At 57.0% G+C, this 26,034-nt stretch overlaps 1 protein-coding gene across 3 annotated transcripts in view; it reads left to right on the top strand.

Moving 5' to 3' along the window:
• The window catches only part of FAM193A (family with sequence similarity 193 member A), a 149,326-nt gene that overhangs the window by 114,572 nt on the left and 8,720 nt on the right, over nt 1–26,034 (top strand). For all 3 annotated transcript variants that reach the window (XM_069594895.1, XM_069594894.1, XM_069594896.1), the window contains exons 13-20: nt 2,316–2,567; nt 12,189–12,387; nt 13,311–13,583; nt 14,890–15,169; nt 15,742–15,925; nt 16,941–17,171; nt 19,028–19,877; nt 25,719–25,800. In XM_069594895.1, the coding sequence (XP_069450996.1) occupies nt 2,316–2,567; nt 12,189–12,387; nt 13,311–13,583; nt 14,890–15,169; nt 15,742–15,925; nt 16,941–17,171; nt 19,028–19,877; nt 25,719–25,800 (2,351 nt within the window). The remainder of the gene's footprint in view (nt 1–2,315; nt 2,568–12,188; nt 12,388–13,310; nt 13,584–14,889; nt 15,170–15,741; nt 15,926–16,940; nt 17,172–19,027; nt 19,878–25,718; nt 25,801–26,034) is intronic.

Raw genomic sequence — 26,034 nt, 5'->3', positions numbered from 1 at the left:
ATCTCATCAAGGGATTTTGAACCAATCTTGTGTTCCTGGGATAAATCCCACCTGGTCATGGCATATAGTCTTTTTTAAAAAACATATTTGTTGCTTGACTGATTTGCTAATGTCTTGTTAGGATTTCTACATCTATGTTAATGAAGGATATTGGTCTGTTGTCTATGATGTCTTTGAAACTCAGCATTAAAAAAACTTAAGATCATGGCGTCCAGCCCCATCACTTCATGGCAAATAGAAGGGGGAAAGTGAAAGCAGTGACAGACTTTATTTCCTGGGCTCCAAAATCACTGCAGATGGTGACTGCAGCCATGAAATTGGAAGGTGCAGAGAGTCAGGCACGACTCAGCTACTGAACAACAGCAGCAACAGTGGCGTCCTTGCCTTGGAGAGTGAGCTGCAAAGTGTTCGTTCTGCCTGAGTTTCCGAAGGAATTCGTCGGAGACTGACATTTCTTAAATATTTGATGGAATTCGCCAGGGAAATCCCATTGACCTGATCTTTTTTTGTGGGAAAATTACTAATTCAAATTTTGTTTACTTGATACAGGTCTGTTCAGATTTTTTATTTCTTCTTGGATTGAGTTTAATGATTTGTGTCTTTTTAGGAATTTATCCGTTTCATCTAAGCTGTCTAATATGATGTCTCATGGTTGTTTATTATCTCTTGTTAGTTCTGTGGAGTCTGTAGTCATGTTAATTCCTGATTTGGGTAATTTTATTTACTCCTTTTTAACTCCCTCAGTCACTCTGGCTATATTTTTGTAAATCAATTTTTGTGTGTGTTTTTTTTTATATTTTTCTCTTTTTTGTTTCATTGATTTCTGTTCTGATCTCCATTATTTTTAATATATTCTTGGGGTTAATTTTTTCTTTTCCTAACTTCTTAAATCTAAACCTGAGATTACTGATTTTAGAGCTTCCAAATTTATTAAGACTTGCCTTATGGCGTAACATGTGGTCTAACCTAGATGTGCACTTGAATGTCCTATAAATGAAAGTTCGGTCAAATTGATAGCATTATTCAAGTCTTCTGTATCCTTACTGATTTTCTATCTAAATCTAAAAATTACTGAGAGAGACATATTAAAGTCTTGTTCTAACTTTCAGATGATCTGTTTCCTTTTTCAAATCCTCCGGTTTCTGATCCATGCATTTGGGGACAGTGTTGCTTAATGTGTGTCCATATAATTACTGTTCTGCCTCCCTGATACATTGGCCCTTTTGTCACGTGAAATATCTCCCTGCTGTTATTTTTATCTTAGACTATTTTCTCTAATATTAATATAGCCATTCCAGCTGTCCTCAGGATACTGTGTGCATGTTTTATGAATTTTTACCCTTTTAATTTTAGCTTCTTTGTGTCTTTCTCTCCAGCCTTTTAGCTTGATCTTGTATTTTCACCCTGTCCGCCAGTTTCTCCTTTCGTTTGGAGTGCTCCACTCACCGCTGGTGTCCGTGGTGTGGTGCCCTCGCCTCCCACTCACCGCTGGTGTCCGTGGTGGTGGTGCCCTCGCCTCCCACTCTGTTGGTCGTTTCTGTGTCTTGTGTTTCTGTGCCTCTGTCTCTACTTTTTTCATATCAAAATTTTAGTGTACCATTTTTAATTTTGCTATCGATTCTTGAATTATGTTATTTTTGTTTTGTTTTTTAGTTAGTTTTTAAAGGGTGTAGGGAGTTGGGGATAGGAAGAGCCCTGGGCAAGAAAGCTAGACCCACTCTGTGCTTAAGTAGAAGTTCTAGCAGGTTTCCGTGAGTAAACACTTCTCAGTGTGTTTTCCGTTTGGTCGATTTCCAGCCTCAGAACGCTTGCCTCTGACAGTTGTTTTCAGGTTTGCACTTGTTTTGAGGGAGAAGAGTCAGCGACAGCTTCATTCCACCTTAGCCGGAAGTCCCGTCTCTGGTGCCCTTTGAAGAGCCTCTGTGTAGCCACCCGTTAGGCACCGTGGGCCCAGCAGAGCCTGGCACCAGTGGCCTCCTTGTGCTTGCCCCCAGCTCCCTCTCTCCACTCCGCCATCTTGCAGTCCCCGCGGCCCTGCTCAGACAGGCGCGGGATGCAGACGGGTGAGGCTGCCGCCCCGGCAGACACCCAGCCGGGGTGAGGTGCGCATGCCTTGTCTCCCCAGGCCTCTTCAGCCCCAGTCCTGGGGGCCCTCGTCCACCTCGCGAGGAGGGGCCCGTCCACCCGGGGGGGCAGGGCGGCCCGCTGCCTTTCTGTTTCTTGTGTGGCTGACTCGCTCAGTCCTTGTCATTCTTTGTTTCCCTAAATACTCAGTACTCACTCACTAAAAACTCTCTTTTTTTCTTTCCCTTTAGGCAGAACAAGCTCCAAACGCTTGTGAATGCCACGTTTGTAAACAAGAGGCGTCTGGATTAACGCCGTCAGCAATGGCCGCTGGTGCCCTGCCTCCCGGGCACCAGTTTCTGAGCCCCGAGAAGCCCGCGCACCCGGCGCTGCACCTGTACCCCCACATCCATGGGCACGCGCCCGTGCACGCCGTCCCGCACCTGCCTCGCCCTCTCATCCACCCCACCTTGTACACAGCGCCCCCCTTCACACACAGTAAGGTGAGTGTGCAGAAAGGGCCAGGGCACTCACGCACCGCTTAGGCCTTGAGAGCGTGTTTAAACAGATCCGTAAAGTGACGGCTTGTGTGGGGCAGCAGCCACGTTCATGGGAGGGTCTGCAAACGTTTCTTTTTACCATAATGTCATAACCTCCTGGAGTTTTGAACCTTTACACTTGTAAAAACAATCGTGGACGTCATGGTTCATCCCTTAGGAATTGACCAGGATGTGAAGGGTGGTACTGGCATAATGAGTTAAGCTGGGGACCACAGGGCCTCTGCCCACCCAGAGAGCAGCCCAGTTCTCCAGCTTTTCGGGGCCTGGCGGTAGCGGGTAACATAGCTTGAACGTAGCATGAGTCCTCTAACACTGGCCGGGCTCCACAGGGTCTTAAATGACAGTCTTCTTAAAGGACTGTTATGTAGAAAGGTGCAAGCTTGAAGGAGGGACCCTGGGTGCCGTGCAGCGGAGGCTTGCCGGCAGGTGAGTGAAGAGCCGGGGGCAGCCGGGCAGGCCTGGCAGGACAGAGGGGTGATGGCTGGGAAGGGTGGCACGCGCCGCCTCCTGTCAGAGGACCTGAGGCTCGTGCTGAGCACCTTAGACATTGCAGTGAGATCGTTAGGTTTGTTTCCTTCTTCGTACCTTAGATAGTTTTGCCTCACTAGCTGTTTTGAACGAACTTTTATTGATTCATGTCATAAATTTTAATTTTTTATCAGTTATTCTGGCTAACGTTATTAGCTCTAATCAGTCAAAAATAGAACTCTCCCCAAACTCTACTCATAGACAGTGGTTCTCTAGTGTGATAGAAAGTGAGCATGCGGCGTGAGAGTGGCTCTGTCAGGCCGCACGTCACCCCTCACTGGGGTTTGCTGTCTGTCTGCTGGGGAGGGCACCGCGTGGTAATTGCTGGTTTATCATAGAGCATCCTCCGTTTGTTATGTTCTGTGATAATAAGTGCTTGGTAACCACTCAAATTTATGCTTAAATTTTATTAGGTTGACTGTTGCTTCCCCGATAGCTCAGTTAGTAAAGAATCTGCCTGCAATGCAGGAGACCCCAGTTCGATGCCTGGGTCAGGAAGATCCACTCGAGAGGGGATAGGCTACCCACTCCAGTGTTCTTGGGCTTCCCTCGTGGCTCAGCTGGTAAAGAATCCGCCTGCAGTGCGGGAGACCTGGGTCCAGTCCCTGGGTTGGAAAGATCCCCTGGCAAAGGGAAAGGCTACCCACACCAGTATTCTGGCCTGGAGAATCCCATGGACTCCATAGTTCATGGGGTCGAAAAGAGTCAGACACGACTGAGCGACTTTCACTCTCTGACTCATTGCTCAGTTCAAACTCTTGATGACGCCTTTGTTAATCGGGTCGTTTTAAGTAGCATATTCACGTTTATATTCAAGGCCAGGCTGTTTGTATGGTCCGCCCAATCCGTCACCCTTTTCCTCAGGTGAGTATATGACTTTGGGAGCTGTTTGCTCCTTGTTCTTACCTAAACAGAGCTCCATTGCCTAGTCCCTAGGGAACCACCTGGGGAAGAGGGTGTAGAATGTTCCCTCATATGTTCGTGCTGGTAGAAATTACTCAGGAAATAGTTCCTAAAAATCTTCAAGTAAAGCAGTGAAATTTATTATTCTCACTCTAGTTAAAACTGAGTTATCCCCTGGATTTTGGCCTTTTCGCAGGATGTTACCAACGTGTATAGAAGGATAAAGGGGGGAAAGCATCATCTGGGTCGCAGTCTGTCTGTTACCACCGAACCGTAATCCAGCAGGTGGACGAGAAAGATTCATGGGTCGAAGATACTGCAGAGGGGCAGCTGTGAGGCTGTGTCTTAGCTGCTCACTGTTAGTGCCAAGATTATCCACTGGTGCAACTGAAATGCATTAGCTGGGTGCGCTTTCCTTGCAGGAACGAGGTGCGTCTGCCGGAGTGCTTGGTCTGTGCCTGGTACAAAAGCGTTTCTCTGCATGGGGTCTGCAAAGTTGGCGTGTGTTCTTTGAGTTAGTGTGACTTAGTCGTGTGCTATGGCTCCATCTGTGCCTAAATCAGGGTGTGCCCAGCCCTACAGGGGTTGGTGGAGGAGGACTGTGCTGTAGTGGAAGGACATGGTTGTCCTCAGCTCCGTCAGAGCAGGCTTCTCAGCGAGGTGACTGCCCCATGCAGGCGGGGGCAGCCCCAGGTGTGGGCAGCTGTGCCCACTGAGGCTCTTCTGACCAGCTCCTCTCCCTGCGTCGTGAGGGCTTTTAGGAATTTCTGCTCTGGTTAGTTGTCGCCTTTAGGACTATGTCACTCTAATTGTAATTCTAATTCATACTTTTGCCATTGTGGGAAAATAGTACCTAAAACGCTTGGAACGGGTACTGTTAAAATTTTATTTCCTTGAGATTAGAAAGACTTGAAGACTATTTCCATTTTCAGAAGTCTTCATTACCACTGATAGGTTTATAATTTGTATGTTGAGTAATGTTACTTAAAAATGGTGAGTAGTTGCAGGAGGTAAATACAGTGATGAAGTACTGAAGGAAAAAATTAAGGCTAAGTGACAGGAAACTTAGTTTCCGCACATTCGGGAGCTCTCTAGCTGTCTTCCTGTTGGCTGGTTCTACTTCAGTTCCCTTCTGGCCTGAGAGCGCGCCCTGCATCTCTAAGTCTGTCTTTCAGGGCTGCTTCGGGGCCCGAGGTGGCCCGTCTTGGCAGGTGCTCTCTGTTCCTCAGGAGGAATGGTGCTCTGCTGCTCCGTGTGCGGCAGGCAGCGGCTGGCTGGCAGTGTGGGGTCCAGGAGTGTGCCCGCTGGCCCTGCTGCGCCCCTGCTGGGGAGGGCAGGCCCCACCCCCCGCCGCTGCACCCCTGCTGGGGAGGGCAGGCCCCACCCCCCGCCGCTGCACCCCTGCTGGGGAGGGCAGGCCCCACCCCCCGCCGCTGCACCCCTGCTGGGGAGGGCAGGCCCCACCCCCCGCCGCTGCACCCCTGCTGGGGAGGGCAGGCCCCACCCCCCCGCCGCTGCACCCCTGCTGGGGAGGGCAGGCCCCACCCCCCCGCCGCTGCACCCCTGCTGGGGAGGGCGGGGGGGGGGGGGTGGCCTGCAGCCCCCGGCGGGTCCACCTGCCCTGCTGCAGGCCCAGCAGACTTGGCGCCACGCAGTTCGGTGCTCTGCTGTTAGACGCTCGCGTGTCTGGGCTGCTCGCGTGCCCTTGGAGGGCCGGCCCTGCGGTAGCTGGGGATGGCTCCTCGCGCTGCGGCCTGGGCCGTCTGCAGGTCGTGTGGCGCCTGCGGCCCCGCGGAGCTGCCTGGGGTGATCTGCATTGCTGCTCGCAGCAGCTGTCTTGTCGACAGGCACCGTTGGGTCTTGGGGCTTTGGGGGCTGGGGGAAGCTTCTTGTTTAATACACTCTGATCATCTCTGTATTTTCATTGGTGCACTTATTCCATTCACTTTTGTTTTTTTATGTGTTTGGATGAATACCCATGTTTGTAACTATTTTCCATTTGTTGCCAGAGGCTCCCTTTTCTGCTTTCTTTACTCTCACTTGAACATTTTCTGATTCATTTTATTTCTTCTTAGCATATCAATTACACCTCTTTTTCCATTTTAGCAGTTGTATTAGAAAGCACCTTCTGACTAAACTAGGGCCACTTCCAACACTACTCCTCCACTTTGTATGTAGTTGAGCTGCTTGTAACAGGTTATTCCGAGTTCCTCCTTCCTGTCCTTGTGACGTTGCAGTCATCATCTTCATTTATCCAACGTTAATCACCTGGCACATTGTTACTATTACTCCTGCAGTGTTTTTTTTTTAAGATCAATTAACAGTGAGAAAAAAGATTTTATTTTCCTTGTGTTTATTCCTTTTCCATCGATCTCTCTTCCTTTATGTAGATCCAAGTTTCCGACCTATATTACGTTCCTTCTTCCTGAAGAAAATCTTTTAACATTTCTTGCAGGGCAGGTCTGCTGGAGATGCGTTCCCTCAGTGTTTGTTTGCCTGAGGAAGTCTTTATTTCTCCTTCACTTTTGAAGGATAATTTCGCTGGATACAGAATTCTAGGTTGGTGTTTTTGTTTTTTTTTCCTTTGAACACTTAGAACCTGGTTAACCCCGCTCTCTTCCTGCTTGCGTGGTTTGAGTGAGATGTCTTCTGTGACTGTGTCCCTTGCTCTGTAGGATGGGGTTTGTTGCCCTCAGCCCACCCCCCAGGCTTCTTCTAGGATTCTGGCTTGGGTTCCTGCAGCTGGGATGTGCTGCGCCTGGGTGGGGTCTTGTGGGGGTCTTGCTGGTGCCCTCTGAGCCTCCTGGCCTGCTCTGGTGCCGGTCGAGAGTTGGGACGTCCTTGGCTGTCCCTTGGACGTCCTCTACTCCTCCACGCCTCCTTCCTGCCTGCTCTGCTCCTGCGGACTCCAGCCCTGTGTGGAACATCTTTTGAGAGGGCCCCAAATTCTTGGACGTTCTGTTCTCTTTTTTTGTCATTGTTGGTGCCATTTTTTGGAGGATTTTGTGTGTTTAAATTCTCATTTCTCTTCACATCTCAGTTTGAAAAGTCTCTCTTGTCGTGTCTTGAGGCTCATCGGTTCCCTTCTTGGCTGTGTTCAGTCTGCCGAGTCTTGGTTTTTCTCTCCGCGTTTTTTATTTCTAGCATTTCTTTTTGGCTCTTTCTTAGAGTCTCTCTATTCATGGCACCAATTTGTTCTTGCGTGCTAACCACGTTTCCTGTCCGTAGCACATGAGAAGTTTCAGGTTGCCTGCCTCTTGGTCCCTGTCCACCGCTCTGATGTCTCTTCCTGAACCTCTGGCCAGACCTTCTCGCCCTGCTTTCTGTACCCGTGGTCCCTCCCAGCCTGATCACCTTCTGTTCTGAGAACTTCCTGTTGGGTCACTCTTCCAGCTTGGTGGGTTTCCTGCTGTGTCTAACCTACTCCGTAAGTTTGAGGTTTTAATCCTGCTTGTAATTCTTATTTCTGAGCTTTATGTTTCAAATGTGTTAGAAACTTTCTATGTTCTCTTGTTCCTTGATCACCTTTTCTTTCATCTTTCCTTTCTGTGAGCGTTTCACACATAGTTACTCTGTGTTTGGATGAAGCTATGAGGCGCTAACCCTTTTTATCGTGAGGTCATGAATGCTCAGCAGACCCTGAATAGGGGTGCTTCCTCGGGAGGGGACCCCACTTGCTGGCGTGGAGGTGCTGCTGGTGTGCTGGCCCCTGGACCCCCCAGCTCCCCTTGCCTCTGCTTCCTCCCCGTGGGACCGCAGGGCTGTCTGCTCATCTCTGCCACGGCGGTGCGCACGCCCGCAGGGCTCCTGTCCCTTCCTGCACCTCCGCTGGGGCCGGTTTTTCTTGCTGTGTTCTTACCAGCTCCCCGTGAACGGTTTCCCTTGCTTTCTCTGTAGTTCAGCACCTGGTTACAGAGGTGTCCTGTGCCGTTTGTCTGGGATTTGGGACGTGTCTCCCCTCGACGGACAAAACCCGAGGAGAGCGGGGGAGGACTCGCCACCTGAGAGAGGAGAGCCCGCGACCGTGCGCCTGCTCCTCCCCTGCCACTGGCCCGGGGTCAAGCTCGAGGCCCCCGGCTTTACGTGCTGTGTCCTTCCTGTCTGGAAAATGTGTCAAGAAGCAGTTGCTCCCTTAGGACGGGGCTGGAGCGCTGTCTCGGGCTCTCCACAGGAGCACGGGGTGGCCTGGAAGCGGTGGGTGAGTTCAGTGCATCAAGGGAGCCTGGGGACAGGGCTCCCGCACAGCTGTGGGCGTGCACGCCCCTCACCCCTTTACCCCCTCACCGGGCCCCTCGTGTGCAGCCGCTGCGGACGTGGCTCGCAGGGTTAGACGGGGAGCAAGTGTCAGCTCCGCTGGAGTATGAGGAAGGAGAAGACTGCGGGGAGAGGGCCGTGAGCTGATCGCCGCCTGCCGGTTGTGGCGGGGCTGCGGCCCGTGCTGCTGAGTTCAGTTCTGGGCTAAGAAGTAGCAGAAGGAGGGCGGTGGTGTGGCCTCTTCCTCTCTGGCAGGAGCACTGAGGAGCCTTTGAGGAGAAGCCCAGTGGAGAGTGACTCTCGCCCCTGCTCGCTGGGCACTTGGCGGCCCTCCTGTTCGGGCGCTGGGTGTTGGCAGCAGCCGCCGCCCGCGTGGGGCTCCATCCACTGCTCCCGGGCTCTGGGCTCCGTGCAGGACAGGCTGGGCCTCACGACTCGTGCGTGAATTCAGAAGTGTGCTTCGCTGAAGTCGTCAGTTAGTGTGGCTGGGCGTCCAGTTAGAGCAGAGTTGCGCTTTCCTGTGAATCAGCTTTGTCTCAAAGTGAAGAGCACATCAGAACTCCTGTGGGCTAGAGCCATAAGGGCTTGTGTGAAGGTTGCAGTCGGTGTTGTGATTCGATAGTGCTGTCCACACGCACTTCGCATCGTGCACATCTTCATGGTGGTGTGGCCCCCGGATGGTCTGGCGACGGGGCCTCCTCTCCTCCTGAAGGAGGCCCTTGGCTCTGGAGGTGGGCAGGCCTCTGCAGACGCCTCCACCCAGGTGCAGCCTGGTTGCTGCGGCCCCCGCTGCCCTTGGTCTCCACCACTGGGCCTCCTGTTCTGCATACATGGTCTTCTGAGCCAGACGCACAGCGTCCCTAGCTCATGTCTCCATGGAACAGCTCCGTGGTTCCAGTCCGTACTCCACTCAGCGTTCGCTGAGCAGCAGGCTGTGCCGGGCCCTCTGCTGCCTGCTAGATAAAGGAAGACAGTACTCCCAGCCCTTGCTTTCAGAAATCTCGTTGTCTAAAGAGAAGGCAAAACCGTGATCAAATTTGAAATCTCAAAACGCTGTGGCAAACCTCGATAGAAGTAGTAGCCGCAGTGCAGACAAACGGCCCTGAGGGGAGACCCCAGCCCGGGAGCCTGTGGGTGGGCCTGCAGAGAGGTGGCGCGGGGCAGAGCGCTGATGGCTGAGCCGAAGCCGGAGAGGCGTGGGTGGCGTGGTGCAGGCCGTCAGTGGACGCTCCCGGGGAGAAGGTGGCGCTCGCTGTCCCCGGGCTCTTGGGGGGCTGGCCTGTGAGTCTGTGTCTTGAGCCAGCCAGCCTGACCGCGGGCACAGGCCGTCCCACCTCCCGGCAGGCTCTGCGTGCCCTGGGGCCTTTAGCACTGCAGCCTCCCATTTGTCAGTGCCTCGTGCTCCGTCCCTGCTCCGAGGAGACTGACGCCTGCTGGGAGTCTCCTTGCCCTTGCCCTTTGCCCCTGAGACTTGCTGCCAGGTCAGCAGGTTAGGCTCCCGCCATGGTGCTGGGCGTCTGGTCTGCCCTGCTTTCTCCCCGTCAAGTCCCGAATCTGCTCCCGCCGCACCCTCCACCTTCGTCTGCCTGAGCCCGTTGAGGGTCGGTGGTGTGCTCAGCTGCCCGAGCGGAAGGACCCCACCCCCGGCCCTGGCCCCGTGAGAGGGCAGCAGCACCTTGAACTGGGCTGGGGGTGCTAGCTTGTGTCTAGGGAGACCCCCACTTAGCGCTCAGGAAACGCTTCCTTTGGGCCAGGCGACACTGAATATTCGACGTGCACTGTCTGGTTTAATTCTTACCACATCCCCTGGAGGTGGGTGTTTCCAAATTACAGATGAGAAAACTAAAGCACAAAAAGATGGAGGAATTTGCCTGAGGTCACACAGCTAGGAGAGGGTGAGCTGGCCCGTGACCCCTTAGCCCGTGCAGCCCAGAGGCTGGGACGGGGGGAGAGCTCAGCCCAGCTCCGGCCCTGACGCGCGCCCCCGGGAGCGGGGCCACAGACCCTCCCCTCCTCCCTGCCCGCCAGCGCTCTGCCCCCTGCCCGTACTAACCGCCCCGTGTCAGCCTTGTCCCCGCTCTTCCCCCCAGAGCGCCGCAGGCCCACTTCTGCACCCAGCTGACCAGACCGCCTCACCCTGCTGCCTAGAGCCCTCTGTGCCCCCCAGCCCCCCAGGACAGAAGGCACACGTGCGTGTCTCTCCGTGGCCCCTCAGCCCGTCCGGTTGACTCCCTTGTGCCTGGACGCCGGCTGGCCCTGTGCTCTGGCCTGTCCCTTCTCCACTCTGCCCAGCCTGGCCCTTGGGGTTCTGCTCCTGGGGTCCTCCTCAATGTTCCCTTCCCCCACCACCCTGGAGCTGAGCACACTCACTGCTCACATCCGTGTCCCTGGGGGTATTCCCGCACACCTGGGGGGATGGGGTGATGGCGTGTGCTGGTGTCAGCGAGATGCGGGGGTGGCAGGGCAGGCTCCAGGGGGCCCCGCCCCCAGGCACCTTCCATCATTCGAGGCAAGGCAGTTGCACCACCAGTGGGTTGGACGTGAGTCTTGAGTGCTGACAGGGAGAATCCTGGACTCGTGGGCTCACTGGGGCGGGCCACTGCAGCCTGGGCTCCAGGGGGGGTGAGAGGGGGGCAGTGACAGCCTCTCCAGGGCGTGGCGGCTCGGCTGTGGCAGGAGGCTCACTCAGGCCAGCAGGGTCGTGAGCTGCAGTTAGGACGTTCTTAGGAAGTGGTCACCGTGAGCCACACTGTGGGCCGAGCAGTAGCTTGAAGTCTGGCGGCCGAGGGCAGACCGTGTGTCCAGAGGCCAAGTGAGCAGAAGCACAAGGCAGGCCACACCACCCCTGGGACTTGGTTCTACGTCAGGGGGTGGGGAGCCACACTCCCGCTCATGTTCCACGAGCCTGCTCTGGCCGCGCCGAGGGAGGGGCGTCAGGCAGGGGCACAGCTGCGGGCCAGGGCGGGGCAGGACGCCCAGGCGTGCAGGGGGCAGCTGACGGCCAGTCAGCCCGGAAATGTTTGGGCAGGGCTCTCCTTCCACACCCTGGGAGGGTGGGCTCAGCTCAGTGTCAAACCCATCTGTCCCCACACTTCTGCACTCTGCCCAGGTGTGAGGGAACAGGGCCAGAGCTGACCTCTTATCAGTGGCTCCACAGGGACTTTTGACTGGTGATTTTTCAAACGTCAGGTGAGAGTGAGCCATTGGAGCAGGTCTCGTGCAGTTGGCCTCGCTTAAAACGTGACTCAGGAGCGACACTGTCAGTCCCTGAGCTGCCTGAGTGTGTGCGGTCAGCCCCTTGAGCCCCAGCTGCTCTCCGGGTCTCCGTCCGCTGCCGCTGCCCGTCACGGGCGGCCGCTGCCCGTCACGGGCGGCCGCTGCCCGTCACGGGCGGCCGCTGCCCGTCACGGGCGGCCGCTGCCCGTCACGGGCGGCCGCTGCCCGTCACGGGCGGCCGCTGCCCGTCACGGGCGGCCGCTGCCCGTCACGGGCGGCCGCTGCCCGTCACGGGCGGCCGCTGCCCGTCACGGGCGGCCGCTGCCCGTCACGGGCGGCCGCTGCCCGTCACGGGCGGCCGCTGCCCGTCACGGGCGGCCGCTGCCCGTCACGGGCGGCCGCTGCCCGTCACGGGCGGCCGCTGCCCGTCACGGGCGGCCGCTGCCCGTCACGGGCGGCCGCTGCCCGTCACGGGCGGCCGCTGCCCGTCACGGGCGGCCCCGGGTGTGCTCAAGTGCGCCTTCCACGGGGTGTGTTCCCTGCACGCCTGTTGGCAGCATGCGTGCCCCCAGGTTTCAATAACGACTTGTCTGTCTGTAGTTTAAATCCGTAGGTGAACAGAATATTAATTTTGATATGTGATTAGAACATTTTTTTTTGTAGGCTTTACCACCAGCACCTGTTCAGAATCACACAAATAAACACCAGGTATTCAGTGCATCTCTTCAAGACCATATTTACCCGAGCTGTTTTGGGAGCACTCCAGAGTGGACTAGTTCTAAGTTTATAAGTCTTTGGGGATCAGAAGTGATGAATGATAAGAACTGGAACCCTGGCACTTACTTGCCAGATACAATTTCTGGTAAGGAACTCGTTAAACCTTCGTTGGAGTTTACAGAGACCTGAGCTGAGCCGATGCCACCTGTTGCCGCAGCTCCCCCGCAGGCCCCAGGCTGCTCCTTCCCCTGGCTTCCGCTGAGGGCGGCAGGCCCCCGCCCAGGCAGGCTGCTGCCCACGTCCTGCTGCGCTGACAGAGCCGTGCAGGCCCTGGGCTGGGCAGCCGGGAGCCTGCGGCCCCAGACGCTGGGTCTCCCTGCCCCTGGGCTGCGGCGCGTCTGGGCTCCGGGGCGTGGTGGTCGGCTTTGGCTCCCTAGCAGTGGTGACCCCTAGAGCTTGGCCCGGGCAGCGGGGCGCTGTGGCTTGAACGCTGTGACTTCCGTTCCTTCCTCCCCTCCTGCTCTGCCCCTACATGGGCCCTGTCCCTGCTAACAAGCACCTCCCTGCGGCCTCCTCAGCTGCCGAGGCGCCAGCGCCTTCCTGGCAGGACAGGGTGCGCGGATGAGGGCTGCCCGTCTGCCTCGTCTCTGTCGTCCGTGTGAGGACAGCCCTGGGGCCCCACCCCAAGCCCTGCATGTGCTCAAACAACAAGCTAGACTTGGTGTCTGGTCTGTGCTCGGAAGGGGTTTCTAGCTGTGTGACCTTGGGCAAGTTACTTAGCCTGTCTGGCCTCAGTTTCTTCATCTTTAGGTTAGGCGTTAGAGCGCTAAGCTCAGAAAGTAGTGTTAAGACCCTAAATTACTTTTAGGGAGCGCCTGGCTCAGGAATCGGCACATAGCAGGCGCTCAGTCAATGTTTCTTAGACACGCACCAGCTGACTAGCGCCGTCGCCGGGGATTCCTAGCCCTAGCAGCCCCCAGCGTTCGTAGTTTAGTCAGTAGCTGCTTTTTAGAGTTGACCTAATCCCGTGTCTTTTGGAAGCATTAATTTTCCCATTCTTCTGTGAAGGAAGTGACTTATTAGGGCCAACACTCTCAGAAGCAAGACCTGAAGCGCTTCCGCCTCCATCTAGCAGTGAAACGGCTGTAGTTTCCGACAGTAAAGAGAAAAAGACTGCTGCGAAAAAGAAATGTTTGTACAATTTCCAAGACGCTTTCATGGAAGCAAACAAAGTCGTGATGGCCACCTCGTCAGCCACGTCCTCTGTGTCCTGCACGGCCACCACAGTGCAGTCCAGCAGCAGTCAGTTCCGCGTGTCGTCCAAGAGGCCGCCGTCCCTCGGTAAGGCCCGCCCGCTCGCCGGGGCCCGCTCCCCTAGGGGCCGGCCTCCTCCTCGGCGTGCCCTGAGGCATCAGTGCGGGTGACTCCCACAGGTGCCCATGCCAAGGGAGCGTGTCCTCTGGGCCGTGACGAGGGTGTCGCTGCCGCGCTGACCCCCGGGGCTCTGCCATCCACGCTGCGCGCCGCCTCGCCACTCTCCTCACTGTGTGCTGTGAGAGGAAGAGGGCACTGCTTTCAGAGCACGGAGAGGGATTTTCAGTCACCTTGAAGCAGGAGCCTCGTGCAGAGCAAGCCGACAGGGTACCAGCCCGCCCGAGGTGTAGCCCTGCCGCCGTGCGGGCCCCTGGTGCGGAGGTGTTGCCACCGCTCTGATCTGAGCCCAGGGCAGAGCGGGCTTGAAGGTGACGTCAGAAGCACACGGGAGCAGGCCCAGAGAGGCCTCGTGAGCCAGAGTTAGGGCTGTGTGGGCATCGAGAGGAGTAAAGGCGTGGGTGGCGGCCCCCAGCCAACGTCGCAGGTCCTTTGGGGCCCTCAGGAAAGGGAGCTGGGGGTCGGGAGCTCTTAGGGTCAAAGCTCACTGCTGCCTCAGATGCACAGCCTATACGTGCAGGGGCCGCCCTGCGCCCAGCCAGAGACAGCGCCAAGTAGGCATCCTCACAGGCTTCAGATGTGGGGGTCTCCGTTTGGAAATGGCAGCAGTCCCCCTGTCTGGGCGCCACGCCCACAGGTTGGCTCCGCCGGCTCCTGCACGCAGCCTGAGGTCGCCAGGCCGCCGGGAGCAGATGCCGCAGGTGCCCCGGTGGGGCGGGTGGGAGGACCCCGTGCTGCCTTCACAGGGCTCGTGCCCCCAGCGTTTCTGAGTCCAGAATTGTGGGCAGTGGCCTCAGCTCGGGAGAGGTCAGTGTTGTGGAAGGAAGAAAGGAAGTGTAAGAGATGCTGGGCTGGAGGAAAAGCCGCCAGAGGCTGTGGGCAAGGCCGGAGGTCTGGGTGGGCTGTGCTTGAGACGATCCTCCTGGGGGCGCTGCATCCGCAGCCGGGCTGCTGTGCTGGCTTCCCGGCCGAGACGTGTGTTCTCAGGAGCCCAGGCCACACGGCCGGGGCGAGCAGCTGCCGCCCCCACGTCAGGCCACGGGGCAGGTGTGTGTGGGGGAAAGTAAGCATAGCGAGACGGCAGTGCATCTCGAGCCCAGGGGAGGGGCAAGGTCCTGTAGAGCTGGACGTTTCCGGACCAAGAGTTGGTTTCTAAAAAAAGCAGCTGGAAGTTCGAGAAGGGCCGCAGACAGTGACTCCAGCATCTCTGTCGCAGGTGACGTCTTTCACGGCATCAACAAGGAGGATCACAGGCATGGGGTGCCGGCGGCCCCGAGGAGCAGCCCCACGGGCCTGGCCCCGCTGCCCGCCCTTGCGCCCGCCGCCCTCTCAGCAGCCTCCACGCCTCACCTAGCCAACATCGCAGCCGTGTCCTTCCCTAAAACAGCCGCCTCCCCCGGCTTCGTGGAGTCGCTCAAGAGCTTCTGTCCTGCTCCTGTGGGCCCCCCGCCCCCCCCCACTGATGGCTCTGTCAGCGCACCCCCCAGCGTCTGCAGGTGAGCTCTGCCTGGCGGGGAGGCTGGGGCGGCGCTCCCTGACCCCCCAGGACGCAAGTGTGAGCGGCTTGGGTGTTTTGGAGTGGTATTTGGTACACACAAGGCTTCCCAGGTGGAGCCTGTCTGCCAAGGCAGGAGACCGGGGTTCAGTCCCTTTGTTGGGAAGACCCCCTGGAGGAGGGCATGGCAACCCACTCCAGTGTTCTGGCCTGGAGAAGCCCGTGGACAGAGGAGCCTGGGGGGCTGCAGTCCGTGGGGTCAGCGAGAGTCAGACACGACCAAGTGACTTGGCACACGCAGGAGCACAGAGCAATACGAGATGCTAGACAGGGTTTAATGGAAGATGGTTTTCGTTCCCTTTGAACTTGGCAGCACCCCCCCACATACACACACACCCCTCCTGGATGAAGCGGGGGTGAGGGGAAGGGACGTGTGTGGGCCTTGCTGAGCCCCTCTAGGTGTGACCCCTCACGCTGTGCCTCCTGCGTGGGCCCTGGTGGGCAGGCCCACACCTTTTGCCCGTGCCTCTGCGGGGCAGGCCGCTTGCTGACGGGCCCTGCGTGGTTTTGCAGCGACCCTGACTGCGAAGGGCACCGCTGCGAGAACGGCGTGTACGACCCGCAGCAGGACGACGGGGATGAGAGCGCAGACGAGGACAGCTGCTCTGAGCACAGCTCCAGCACCTCCACCTCCACCAACCAGAAGGAGGGCAAGTACTGCGACTGCTGCTACTGCGAGTTCTTCGGGCACGGCGGGGTGAGTGCCCGCGCCGGCGCTGCCCGAGGCGGGGCCTGCCCCGGGCCAGCTTAGTGCTGAGCGGTGGGCGTTTGCGAGCTGCACGCTCCAATAAGAGTGGTGAAGTATACAAACTTCTCCGCGAGAATAATACACCAGGCTGAACCCAGGGTGTGGTTACGTTGTGTGTAAAGCTTTATTTGCAGCACAGTTACTGATAAAATCAGGATACTGTCTAAAGTAGCAGTTCCGCTTCTAGGTTGTACTTGTCCTACAGAAATAATGAAAAATACTTGCCCAGAGTTAGTTATGAGTATTTTCTCCCTGGGTTTTTGCGTTTGATTGTGGTGTTTAGAATGGCTGATGAGGTCAGACCTACTGCTGACCCACGTGTGGGCACGGTTGGGCGTGGGCACGGTTGGGTGTGCTCACATGGATGGCAGCCCCGCGGGGCTCTGTGTCACACATGCTGGGCTCGACGGCGCTGCCCGGCAAGACGCGTCCACGCTGCGCGGTGTCCGGGGCGGCCGTTCCGCCGTTAGGGGCAGGTGTTGGGCGTGCAGCCTGGGGCGGGCAGTGGAGGAGCAGGCAGTGCGAGTTGTCTCTCGTCTTCTCCGGACGCACTTGGGTTAGTAGTCGGTGAGAAATCTTTTCACCACTGGAAAGGAAGCCTGTGAGTGGATGCGGAAAAACTATAAACCCTTTTATTGCCGTGAAAAGGTAGTTAAGCTCCGTCACGTTAGGAGTGGACCAGGCAGTGTGGACAGTTGTTTCCTTTTAGTTTGAAAATGACCATCTGTGGGCACAGTTGGGCGCCCTCTGCCCGATCTCCCTGAACCTATGGAGCTCGACAGGCCGTGCCAGGATACTAGCTTTGGGGAACTGGTGATGGAAGGCTTGTCTTTTACTCATTTTTCCTGACATACATGGGGTACTTGAGTGATGAGAAAAAATTCTTTCTTAATGCTGCGGTCTGAAATCTGTCACATTCAGAGTCATGAAAACTCGAGTCTAGTCATGTTTTCATCTGTCTTAGCCTCCAGCTGCACCCACAAGTAGAAATTACGCGGAAATGAGGGAAAAGCTCCGTTTGCGGCTGACCAAGAGGAAGGAAGAGCAGCCTAAGAAAGCGGACCAGCTCTCGGAACGGGAGAGCGTGGTCGACCATCGCAGAGTGGAGGACTTGCTGCAGTTCATAAACAGCTCGGAGACCAAGCCCGTGAGCAGCTCGCGGGCCGCCAAGCGCGCTCGGCACAAGCAGAGGAAGGTAAACGGCGGGGCAGGCCTGGGGCCGCGCGGGCCCCCACGTTGCTCCTGGAGCCCTGGGGCCCTCCGTCAGCCTGAACGGGACCCACGTGTGCCCCCCGAGCCGTGGTCTCACACCAGCCCCAGGTCCTTGTGCTGCCGGCATGGCGAGCGGGCCCACCCCTCTCTCTGTTGAAGGCGCGTCTTCCCCAGGAAATTCGAGGCAGGAGCCCTCGGTTGTCGAGGGCAAGGGGCGCTGTGGGCTGGTGGAGGTGGCGGGTGTGGAGTCGCCTTTGCTCTGAGCCGGCACACCAGCGCTGTGCGTGAAGGGAGTGTCCCTTCCGGTAGTTGCCCCCCCTGCCCACTTCTCTTGAAGGCCTTCCCGGTGCCTGGCTCCCCAAGCCCCTCCACAGGCAGGTAGGCCGTGCTCATGGGGGGCTCGTCAGGCCACAGACTCTGTGGGCTGAGCTGCTTTGGGAGGAGCCGACGCACCTGTGAGGGGTGAGGAGGCCTGCCACCACGGGTTGGGCCGCTTGTGTGGGGTTTGCTTCTGGTGTCGCTCACAGCGACTCGGGGGTGGCCGCTACTGCACGCCGTGGGTTTGCCGCGGGCTGCGTGCCTCCGGGTCCTGAGACGGGCCTGGGTTGACCCAAGGCCTGATGGGGGCCTTGGAGGGACAGGCCTGCTCCTGCCTCAAACCTGGTGTAGGAGGCGTGTCCACCACCCAGCGGCGCTGCGGTATCGGGGTCCCAGGGATCCACTTCCCGCTGGGTTCCCCGAAGCCTTGGCTCAGGCAGATGGTGTCTGGGCTGCGCCCCCCCCCCCCCCCGGCCCCCATCCTCTTTCCGCGCAGGCGACCTGACTCCAGACGTGGCTGCATCCTTCCAGGCTCGGCATAGGCCGCCCCCCGGCACCCACTCACCTGTGTGCTCCCCGCCCAGCCCGTTTCCCAGGGTCACGGGGTCCAGAGTGCTGTGGCTGCTGTGTTGCGGGGGCGCGGTGCCAGTGGGGCCACTTGGGGGCGCTGTTGGCACCGCCTCCCTGATGGAGCAAGAGTTTTGAATGATCTTTGAGATTTTTTGAAAATCTGTTATTGAATTTTTAGCCTAGTTTTATATTTAAGTTTTGTAGAAAGACAGGTTGTCTGTTTTAAATGCTGCCTTCTGAGATATCGTGAGGCATGTTGAAGTCTGGAAGAACCTTTGCATTTTCCCAGCACAGGCCTCCCTGGAGCCCGTGACGGAGAGGCTGTTCTCTGTTCTCTTACTGGGCGTTTGTTTGCTAGACAGCAGGGATCTTTCCCACTTGTGCTCTTGGAATGTGTGTCACTAATAACATAGAGTCTTAACCTGAGATGAGAATTAATTTCCTGCCAGTTGGATGGCAAGAGAGAAGCACTGTCTGTCACGTCCATTGAATGTTCTAGAAGGTCATTTGTCGTATCACGCTAGTGAACACAAGCTGGGAATTTTACCTGCTAGGGTGGGAAAAAGAATCTCTAGTTCCTTAGCAGACATTTTCTTGTGTGTCCTTGTGACCCGCATGGGTGCATCAGCAGGGGCTTCACTGGATGGGCTTGGCAGCGCCCACGAGGCGCCCGGTCAGTCCTGTGCTGGCAGCTGCGTCCTCCGCCTGCTCCCGGACGCCGGGCCCATTGGGGCAGGGGTGCACACCCGCTTTTGGCCTCTGCTCCCTGACCCCCGACCCCCTGGCAGCTCAGACTGTGGGGGCTTGTTCCCCGTCACCCCTGCGTTGGCATGGGCGTGCTCTAAGTTTTGGGCCTGTCACAGCCCGTCAGAGCTTACCGTCTTAGCGCACAGTTCAGCTCTTCAGGCGCCCGTGTCCCTGTGTCTCACGCTGCCTTCCCTTCCATCGCAGCTGGAGGAGAAGGCGCGCCTGGAGGCGGAGGCGCGGGCCCGGGGCCACCTGCACCTGCGCGAGGAGCGGCGGCGGGCCGAGGACGAGCGGCTGACGGAGGAGCTGCGGCGGCTGCAGGAGCTCCAGACCCTGCGGGCCGTGAAGAAGAAGAAGAAGGACCGGCTCGCGAAGGACTGCCCCAAGCTGGACATGCTCGCCAGCAGCTTCCAGGCAGCCGCAGAGTCGGCGCCTGGCGCCGAGACCATCCACAACGGCTCACTGGAGCCGACTGAAGACCCCGAGACCTCATCCCCCTGCCCCTCCAGACATGCGGACCATGCGGGCCCGGGGCCAGGGGCCGACCCCTCCAGACACGCGGACACCACTGAGCCCGTGGACGCCAGGGAGGCCAAGCGGCTCCTGCCCAAGGGGATTGGCGGGGAGCAGCCAGAGCCGCTGTCCTTCCTGCTGGACATGGTGCATCACCACAAAGGGGGCGCCGGCCCGCAGAAGCCGCGGCCGGGCAGCAAGGCCGCCGGCGAGCCCGTCAGGAAGCCCGTGGAGCCCCCCCGGGCCCCAGAGGGCCCGGCCCGGCCCCGGCCGCAGGCAGAGCCCAAGGCCAGAGTGCTGGAGCTCCCGCCCCTGGCGGGCCACCGAAGGGAGGAGACGAAGGTTAACAGCAACAACAACAATAGGAAGCACCTGAACCACGTCCGCGAAGAGAAGCCGGGCCCAGGCCCCGCGGAGCCCTCCGCGCCCAGCGAGCCCCTGCAGAGCGGCGGCAAGCCAGTGCCCGCAGAGTCCCCGCAGCCCAAGGGCCGGGGCAGGAAGAGCAAGAAGAAGAAGGGGGAGCGTGCCAGCAGCTCCATCGGTGAGTGCGGGGGTTCCCCACCGTCACCCCCGGCCGCGCAGCCCGCGGGCACGTGCTGGCTTCTGCCTCAGGGCCGTTGGGCACTGTCGCCACGTCTGGTTGCCGTGAGGTAGCCTCCGAGCCCCAGGCCGCGGGAAGAGCGCGCGGACCCCGCCCACCCCCAGGTCAGCGGTCACACCGGCTCTGTCCTCCTGGCCTCCAGACTGTGTTTCTGAGCCAGAGGAGAGTTGTTTGCCATTTTCCATTTAGATGGTCCTGTGTGTGTCCTCCAGCGAGGGCCCTCTCTTCTGGACCACAGGACAGTGGCTGGAGGCAGGGAGTCGACGCCGCACAGGCCATCCTCTGCCTCGGAGACCGCAGCCTCGCTGCTGTTGCTCTGTTTGTCCCGTAGCACCCTTTAAGGGAAAGCTCGCTTCTCCTGGTGTGGGGCCCTCCCCGGGGCCCCTGTCAGTTCCTCCCTTTCCCAGACCTCGCCTTTCTAAGGAGTGCGGCCCATCCGTGCTCAGGATGACTCCTTTTAGAGCTGTTCCAGGTGGGTGCCGTTCCCTCACAGTGTGCGTTGTTGGCAGCGGCACTGCGTCTGTGGGCGCAGCGTGGTCAGAAGGGCACCGTGCCCGCCTGGCGGTGACCCTGGGCCTCCCAGGCTGCTGGGTGGGGCGTCCCTCCTCCGTGAGGACCACGCCTCCGCCTGTGCTCGGGCCCGGTGTCGTGGGGGTAGACGAGCCCCGTGTGCTGCACCAGGCACTCGCCCGCTAGTTTGCGCATCCGTGGCCAGCAGCCCTCGCTCAGACAGTCGTGACAGCGCTGCTCCTTTGTCCCTTCTGCGTTTCTCAGGCGGCGTCCCGCAGGAAGGGCCGTTCTTCTCCCCCAGGTGTTCTCTGCCTTTTCTTCTGTGTTTCTGTGCCTCTTCCCCCTGCTTGTCCGCCCGCCCTGGGTGTGCCGGGTGAGCTGCTGGGACGGCTCTTCTCTCCTCAGGCTTTTCCAGTGTTTTCTCGGCTGTTCGGGTTTGTATTCCCATAGGAACTTTGGTGTAAATGTGCCTGAAAGTAAAGAAAGTGAAAGTGAAGCCGCTCAGTCGACTCTGACTCTTTGCGACCCTGTGGACTGTAGCCCACCAGGCTCCTCCCTCCATGGGATTCTCCAGGCAAGAACACTGGAGTGGGTTGCCATTTCCTTCTCCAGGGGATCTTCCCAACCCAGGGATCGAACCCGGGTCTCCCACACTGCAGGCAGACGCTTTAACTTCTGAGCCACCAGGGAAGCTCATAAATGTGCCTAACGCCCTTAAAAAAGAAAAACCTTTGTTGATATCTTTATTGGTACTGTGCTAAATTTATAGCTTAATTTAGGAAGAATTGGTTTATATGCTGTTGTTTGTCCTTACCAAGCACAGGGGGCGTTTTTCCGTGTGTTCAAATCCACTTGATCTCTTTTTGGAACGTTTCACGTTTTCTTTAAGAGGTTTTTCACATTTCTTATCGAGCTTATTCCTAAGTATTAGTCTTCTTGCTTCTAATTTGAATGAGCTGTTTTCTGCCATCTTACGTTCTAACTTTGGACCATCCAGCGCAGTAGCCAGGCATGTGAAACCCCTGAGCGCGGAGATGCTCAGAGTGCAGGCTGAGGGGATTGTGAGCATGCGCATGCACACCATTAAACCCACCACGAAGAAACGCAGGGTGCCTCCGGTGGTTGTTCCCTTGGCTCCGTGTTGAGACGAGCTTTGGGTATGTTTAGTTAAGCGTGTGTTACCACAGCGAGCCTTGCTCGTCTCGGCACCCTTTCTTAATGGGGCCGCTGGGCTCGCCCGGGCCCGTGGCTCGCGCTCCTCCGCCTGGCCTTTGTGTTCATGCGTGAAAACCGCTGCTTCCTGCGCCTTAGCTTCCCGCCTTCCACCCGAGTGAGTTCCTTCAGTCTCGTGGATTCCCTCAGCTTTTCTGTCATCCGTTCGCAGAGAGAAAGCTTCACTTCTGCTTTTCCAGTCCTTAGGCCTCGTTTTCTCTTGCCTGACTGCATCATTCCTAAACTTACTGGAAACGTTTGATATTTCTATATTAAGATTTTGGCTTTAAGGTTCATATAGTTTATCACGTTAAGAAAATATCCAATAATTCCTACTTTTAAGAAATATTTTACCAAGAGGGAGCTGGTTTTTGTCAGAGGTTTTCTAGCATCTGTGTAAACGTTTTTCTTCTTAGACCTGTTGCACCTCATAATGATTAGGAAGGTTTTTTTTTCATTTTCAGTATTGGTGAGAAATTCTCCCTCCACTGGGACCGTGAGGATTTAGTGATTTGAGGGGAGTCTCCCGTGCAGCCCCCTGGGCTTGGCGCCTTTTTTGCGGGTAGTTTCCTGATAACATTCTCTCTGTCCTCTGTGGTAATTGGTTTGTTAAGGTATTTCTGTGTTTTATGAGGTTAATTTTTGTTAACTATGTTTCTGTGCTAAACTATCGGTCCAGCTAGTTTTCCAGCCTAGTTGCACAGATGCCTGCGGAGCACAGGCGTTTGTTTGTTTGTTTGTTTTTAGCTGTGCTGTGGCACCCGGCTTCCTTGCCCCAAGGCATGTGGGATCTTGGTTCCCCGACCAGGGTTTGAACCTGCGTCCCCTGCGTTGGAAGGTGGATTCTTTACCAATGGACCACCATGGATGTCCCCAAAGTACATTCTTTTTAAAAAATTTCTTTCGATGGTGGTTTTCCTCCCGTCATTTCCTATATTGTACATTTGTGCTTCCTTTCTCCCTATTGTTGGACTCTAAAATAGTTTATATAATTTTTTTTAAAGACTCTTGATTTAGTAATTAGGGATATTTCTATTCTTTCCTCTGCTGGATTAGTTTCCATTTTTATCTTTTTTTCCTGTGCCTTTTTTGGTTTCACTTCATTGTTCTTTACAACTTTTCCACTTGGGAATTGAGTTCATTTCTTTTCATTCTTTCAGTTTTATTGATCAAAGTAACACTTTGAATATTTCTCTGAAAAATTTTTCTCTGAACTTTCCCTTTAAGTATATCTCATAATATCAGATAATATTTCCACTTGGTTTCTTTTTTAGAAATTCAGTAATTTCCATGTAGTTTTTACCCCCTTTAACCCAGTAGTTTAATAGGTGGCTTTTAGCTTTCCAGATGGGAGAACCTCTGTTATATTAATTATTTCTAGGTTTTGGACTCTGTGATTCAAGAGTAGTGTTTATATTTCTGCTTTTAATTACTGGTGATTTTAAATTCCTGGTATCATTTTTGTGACTAGTTTTTGTGGTTTCTCTGTGTGCATCTGAGATAAAAGTATATTTTCTCTGTTTTCATGGTATAAATCTATGTCTAAATACGTTTATATCCATGATATATTTTGAATTATATTTGAGTCTTCCATAACTTTCTTGGCTTTTGCCCTCTTAACCCATGTTCTGTTATTTATTATCGAGGCCTTTTCCCTGTGTTTTGTTTTACAGAGGCGGCTTCTGTGTTACTTGGTGCACATCCCTAACAATTCCTTACTGAACCGTGGCTTTTATTGTTCAGGCTCTCCTTTCTGTTGTGCTTCTTGCTCTTGGCCTGACTTCTCCTTTGTCCCTTTGCTTCTGTTTGCCTGGCAGGCACCCTTGTCATCCTCCCTCCGTTTCTGGCCTTTCTGAGTCGCTTGGTTTTAGGTCGTTGCCTTGTATTTTGACACCTGAGTCCTGCTGTGTGAGCCGTATTGACAGTCTTACGCACCGCAGGTGAGGTGAGCCCCTTTCCGTGTACTGATCGGACAGCCCTGACATGACTGAGTGATTAGTAGACCTGTTTCCTGTGTGGCCTCTCTCTCTGGGTGCCGTGTCCCTGTTTCAGAACACGTGTGGCTCTCTGCTGGCGCCCCGCCCTGCTCCTGGTGGGCGTGGCCCTGCTCCCTGCCGCGGGCAGCCTCTCGCAGCGCCTCCGCTCCGCTCCCCACTTTGAGGTCCCTTCTCGCCCCACTCTTGGCTGCGCTGTGTCGTCAGAGCACGTGGTGCTCGTAGGCCTGCCCGCGAGTGAGCACAGCAGGTGCCCACCTCCTGCAGAGATTCTGGGCGCGTGTCCTCCATCAGGGCCGGGGCAAGTCCTCCGAGCTCCAGAGAAGCCTGCGGTTTCCGTGGTCTGCACGTGAGCAGCCAGCCAGGCCTGGTCTTAGGTCATCTTTCTCTCCACTCTGGTTACTACAGTTTATTTGTGCAAAAAATGTCTGTCCAGTACTGAACCTGGCTATAGATTCATCCTACTTTTTCCTTGCACCACGATTTTTGACCCTGGTTGTCTGTTCTAATCAGAAGAGTATCAGAAATCACTTTATAGAGGCAGCGTCTCCGGAAGACCACCTCCTGCTGTTTTTGTGTGTGTGTGGTTGAAGCTGCTCTTCTTCTGGAACTGTCATATCTGTGGAGCAGCTTGCGATTGGGCTTTCCAGGTCGTCGTCTTCTTAACTCATAAACCTCCTGGCTCACTACCTCTCTCCTCGCGTGCAGTGTCCCCGAGCGTGCCGGCGCCCCGCGCCCGCCCCCCCGCCCCGCCCCCCCCCCGGGCGGTGCTGCTGGGAGGTGTGCACCGAGGCCTGGAGAGCGGTCTCTGCGAGGGGAGGAGACTGGTGAAGGCGCGACAGTGAGTGGATGGGGGGGTGGGGCGGGGTGCACGGCAGGAAGCAGCAGCAGGGATGGGGCACAGGCGTCCCTGGCGATTGACAAGGGGCGTGCCCAGACTGCTGACCGGGGGCGGGATCGTGAGGAGCGGAAGTGGAGGGGTGTGGCTGCGCCCACCTAGGGTGGCTGCACGGAGGAGGTGGCTCTGTGCACGTGTGGCCCAGCGGAGGTTGGGATGGGATGGTGGTGTTGGCGTCCAGCTGTGGGTGAAGCCAGGGGGACAGGGCTTCAGGGAAGGACCCAGGCAGTAAGCTCCGCAGGGGGCTGTGGTCCTGCTGGTCCTGGGGGCAGCGTTGCTGTGGCGCGTGGGTGTGATGGCCCCCGCCTGCCGCTGGGACCCCTCAGAACTGCGGGCAGCTGGTGTGCAGCCAGGCCGCGGCTCCGCCTCTGTGACTGTGTTAGCGGGGGTGCTCTGTCACACTCCTGTGCAAACGCCCAGTGAGAGGAGGAGAGAGAGGCTTCAGGGAAGATCGCAAAAGCTGTGCCATGCTGCGGTGGGGAGCGGCCTTGCACAGAGCAGCAGCGGCGGCCTGCACGCTCCTTGGGTGGAGCCTACTGGTGCGTGGGCACCACGCCCCTCACCCCAGCCCCCACAGTGTGTAGGTGTGCATGGATGGAGCCTCTGGCACCTGAGCTCAGGCAGGAAGCGCACCACATCTTGCAGGCCCCGTACTGAGGGCAAAGCAGAGGAGAGAGTTAAGGACCCCAGAGGTGCCGAGGCTGCCTGCTGTAACCTGTCTCCAAAGAGGGCTCCTCACCTGCAGACTGAAAGACAGCCTTACTCTTTGGTTGGGACAGCCTCAGGCTGATGATAAAGTCTCTGGAGGGTGCTCGAGTGAGCTGAAGGCCTGGGAGAGCCGGGTTTCTCCAGAGGCTTGGTCCAGGGCCCAGACGTGCCTCACGTCTGCTGGCAGCCCTGCCCCTGCCCCTCCAGTGGGGACCGGGGACCGGGAGCGTGGCCTCTCGAGGGCTCTCCCCAGGCCGCAGCCCCTGCGCCACCTCTGCGGGGCCTTTGCTCCACACGAGTCAGCTCATCCCACGGTATCCGCCCACCTCTGGCCCTTTGCAAAATCTCATCCTGGGAAAGGTTGTTAGTTTGTGAAGCGGTTGAAGTAAAACCAAGTGCTTTGCTCCGTTCTGGTAAGATGGTCTGCCGCTCAGCTGACTTGCCTCTTTCACTTTGCAGATGATGTCTTTCTGCCTAAAGATATCGACCTAGACAGCGTGGACATGGATGAGACGGAGAGGGAAGTGGAATATTTCAAAAGGTAAGGGTTAGGCCTGGCGTCTGAGGCAGCAGGGGTTCCGTGGTGCCGTGCATGTCCCTCCCAGAGCACTGCCGTCAGTCTGGGGCAGAGGTCGTGTCAGCGGCCCCGCAGCCTGGCCACTGTGCCGTGCCCCACCCACACCCCTGCACATGCGCTGGCCTCCTTGCCCTCACGGCCACCACCCCCTTCCCCGTGGGTGTGGAGCTGGGCTCGCGGCGTCGCCGGGGCTCACGC

This window comes from Ovis canadensis, chromosome 6 (genome assembly GCF_042477335.2).
Source record: "Ovis canadensis isolate MfBH-ARS-UI-01 breed Bighorn chromosome 6, ARS-UI_OviCan_v2, whole genome shotgun sequence".
Classification (NCBI taxonomy): Eukaryota; Metazoa; Chordata; class Mammalia; order Artiodactyla; family Bovidae; genus Ovis; species Ovis canadensis.
Note: the sequence above shows the minus strand (reverse complement) of the source record. Positions and strands in the feature narration are given on the sequence as shown.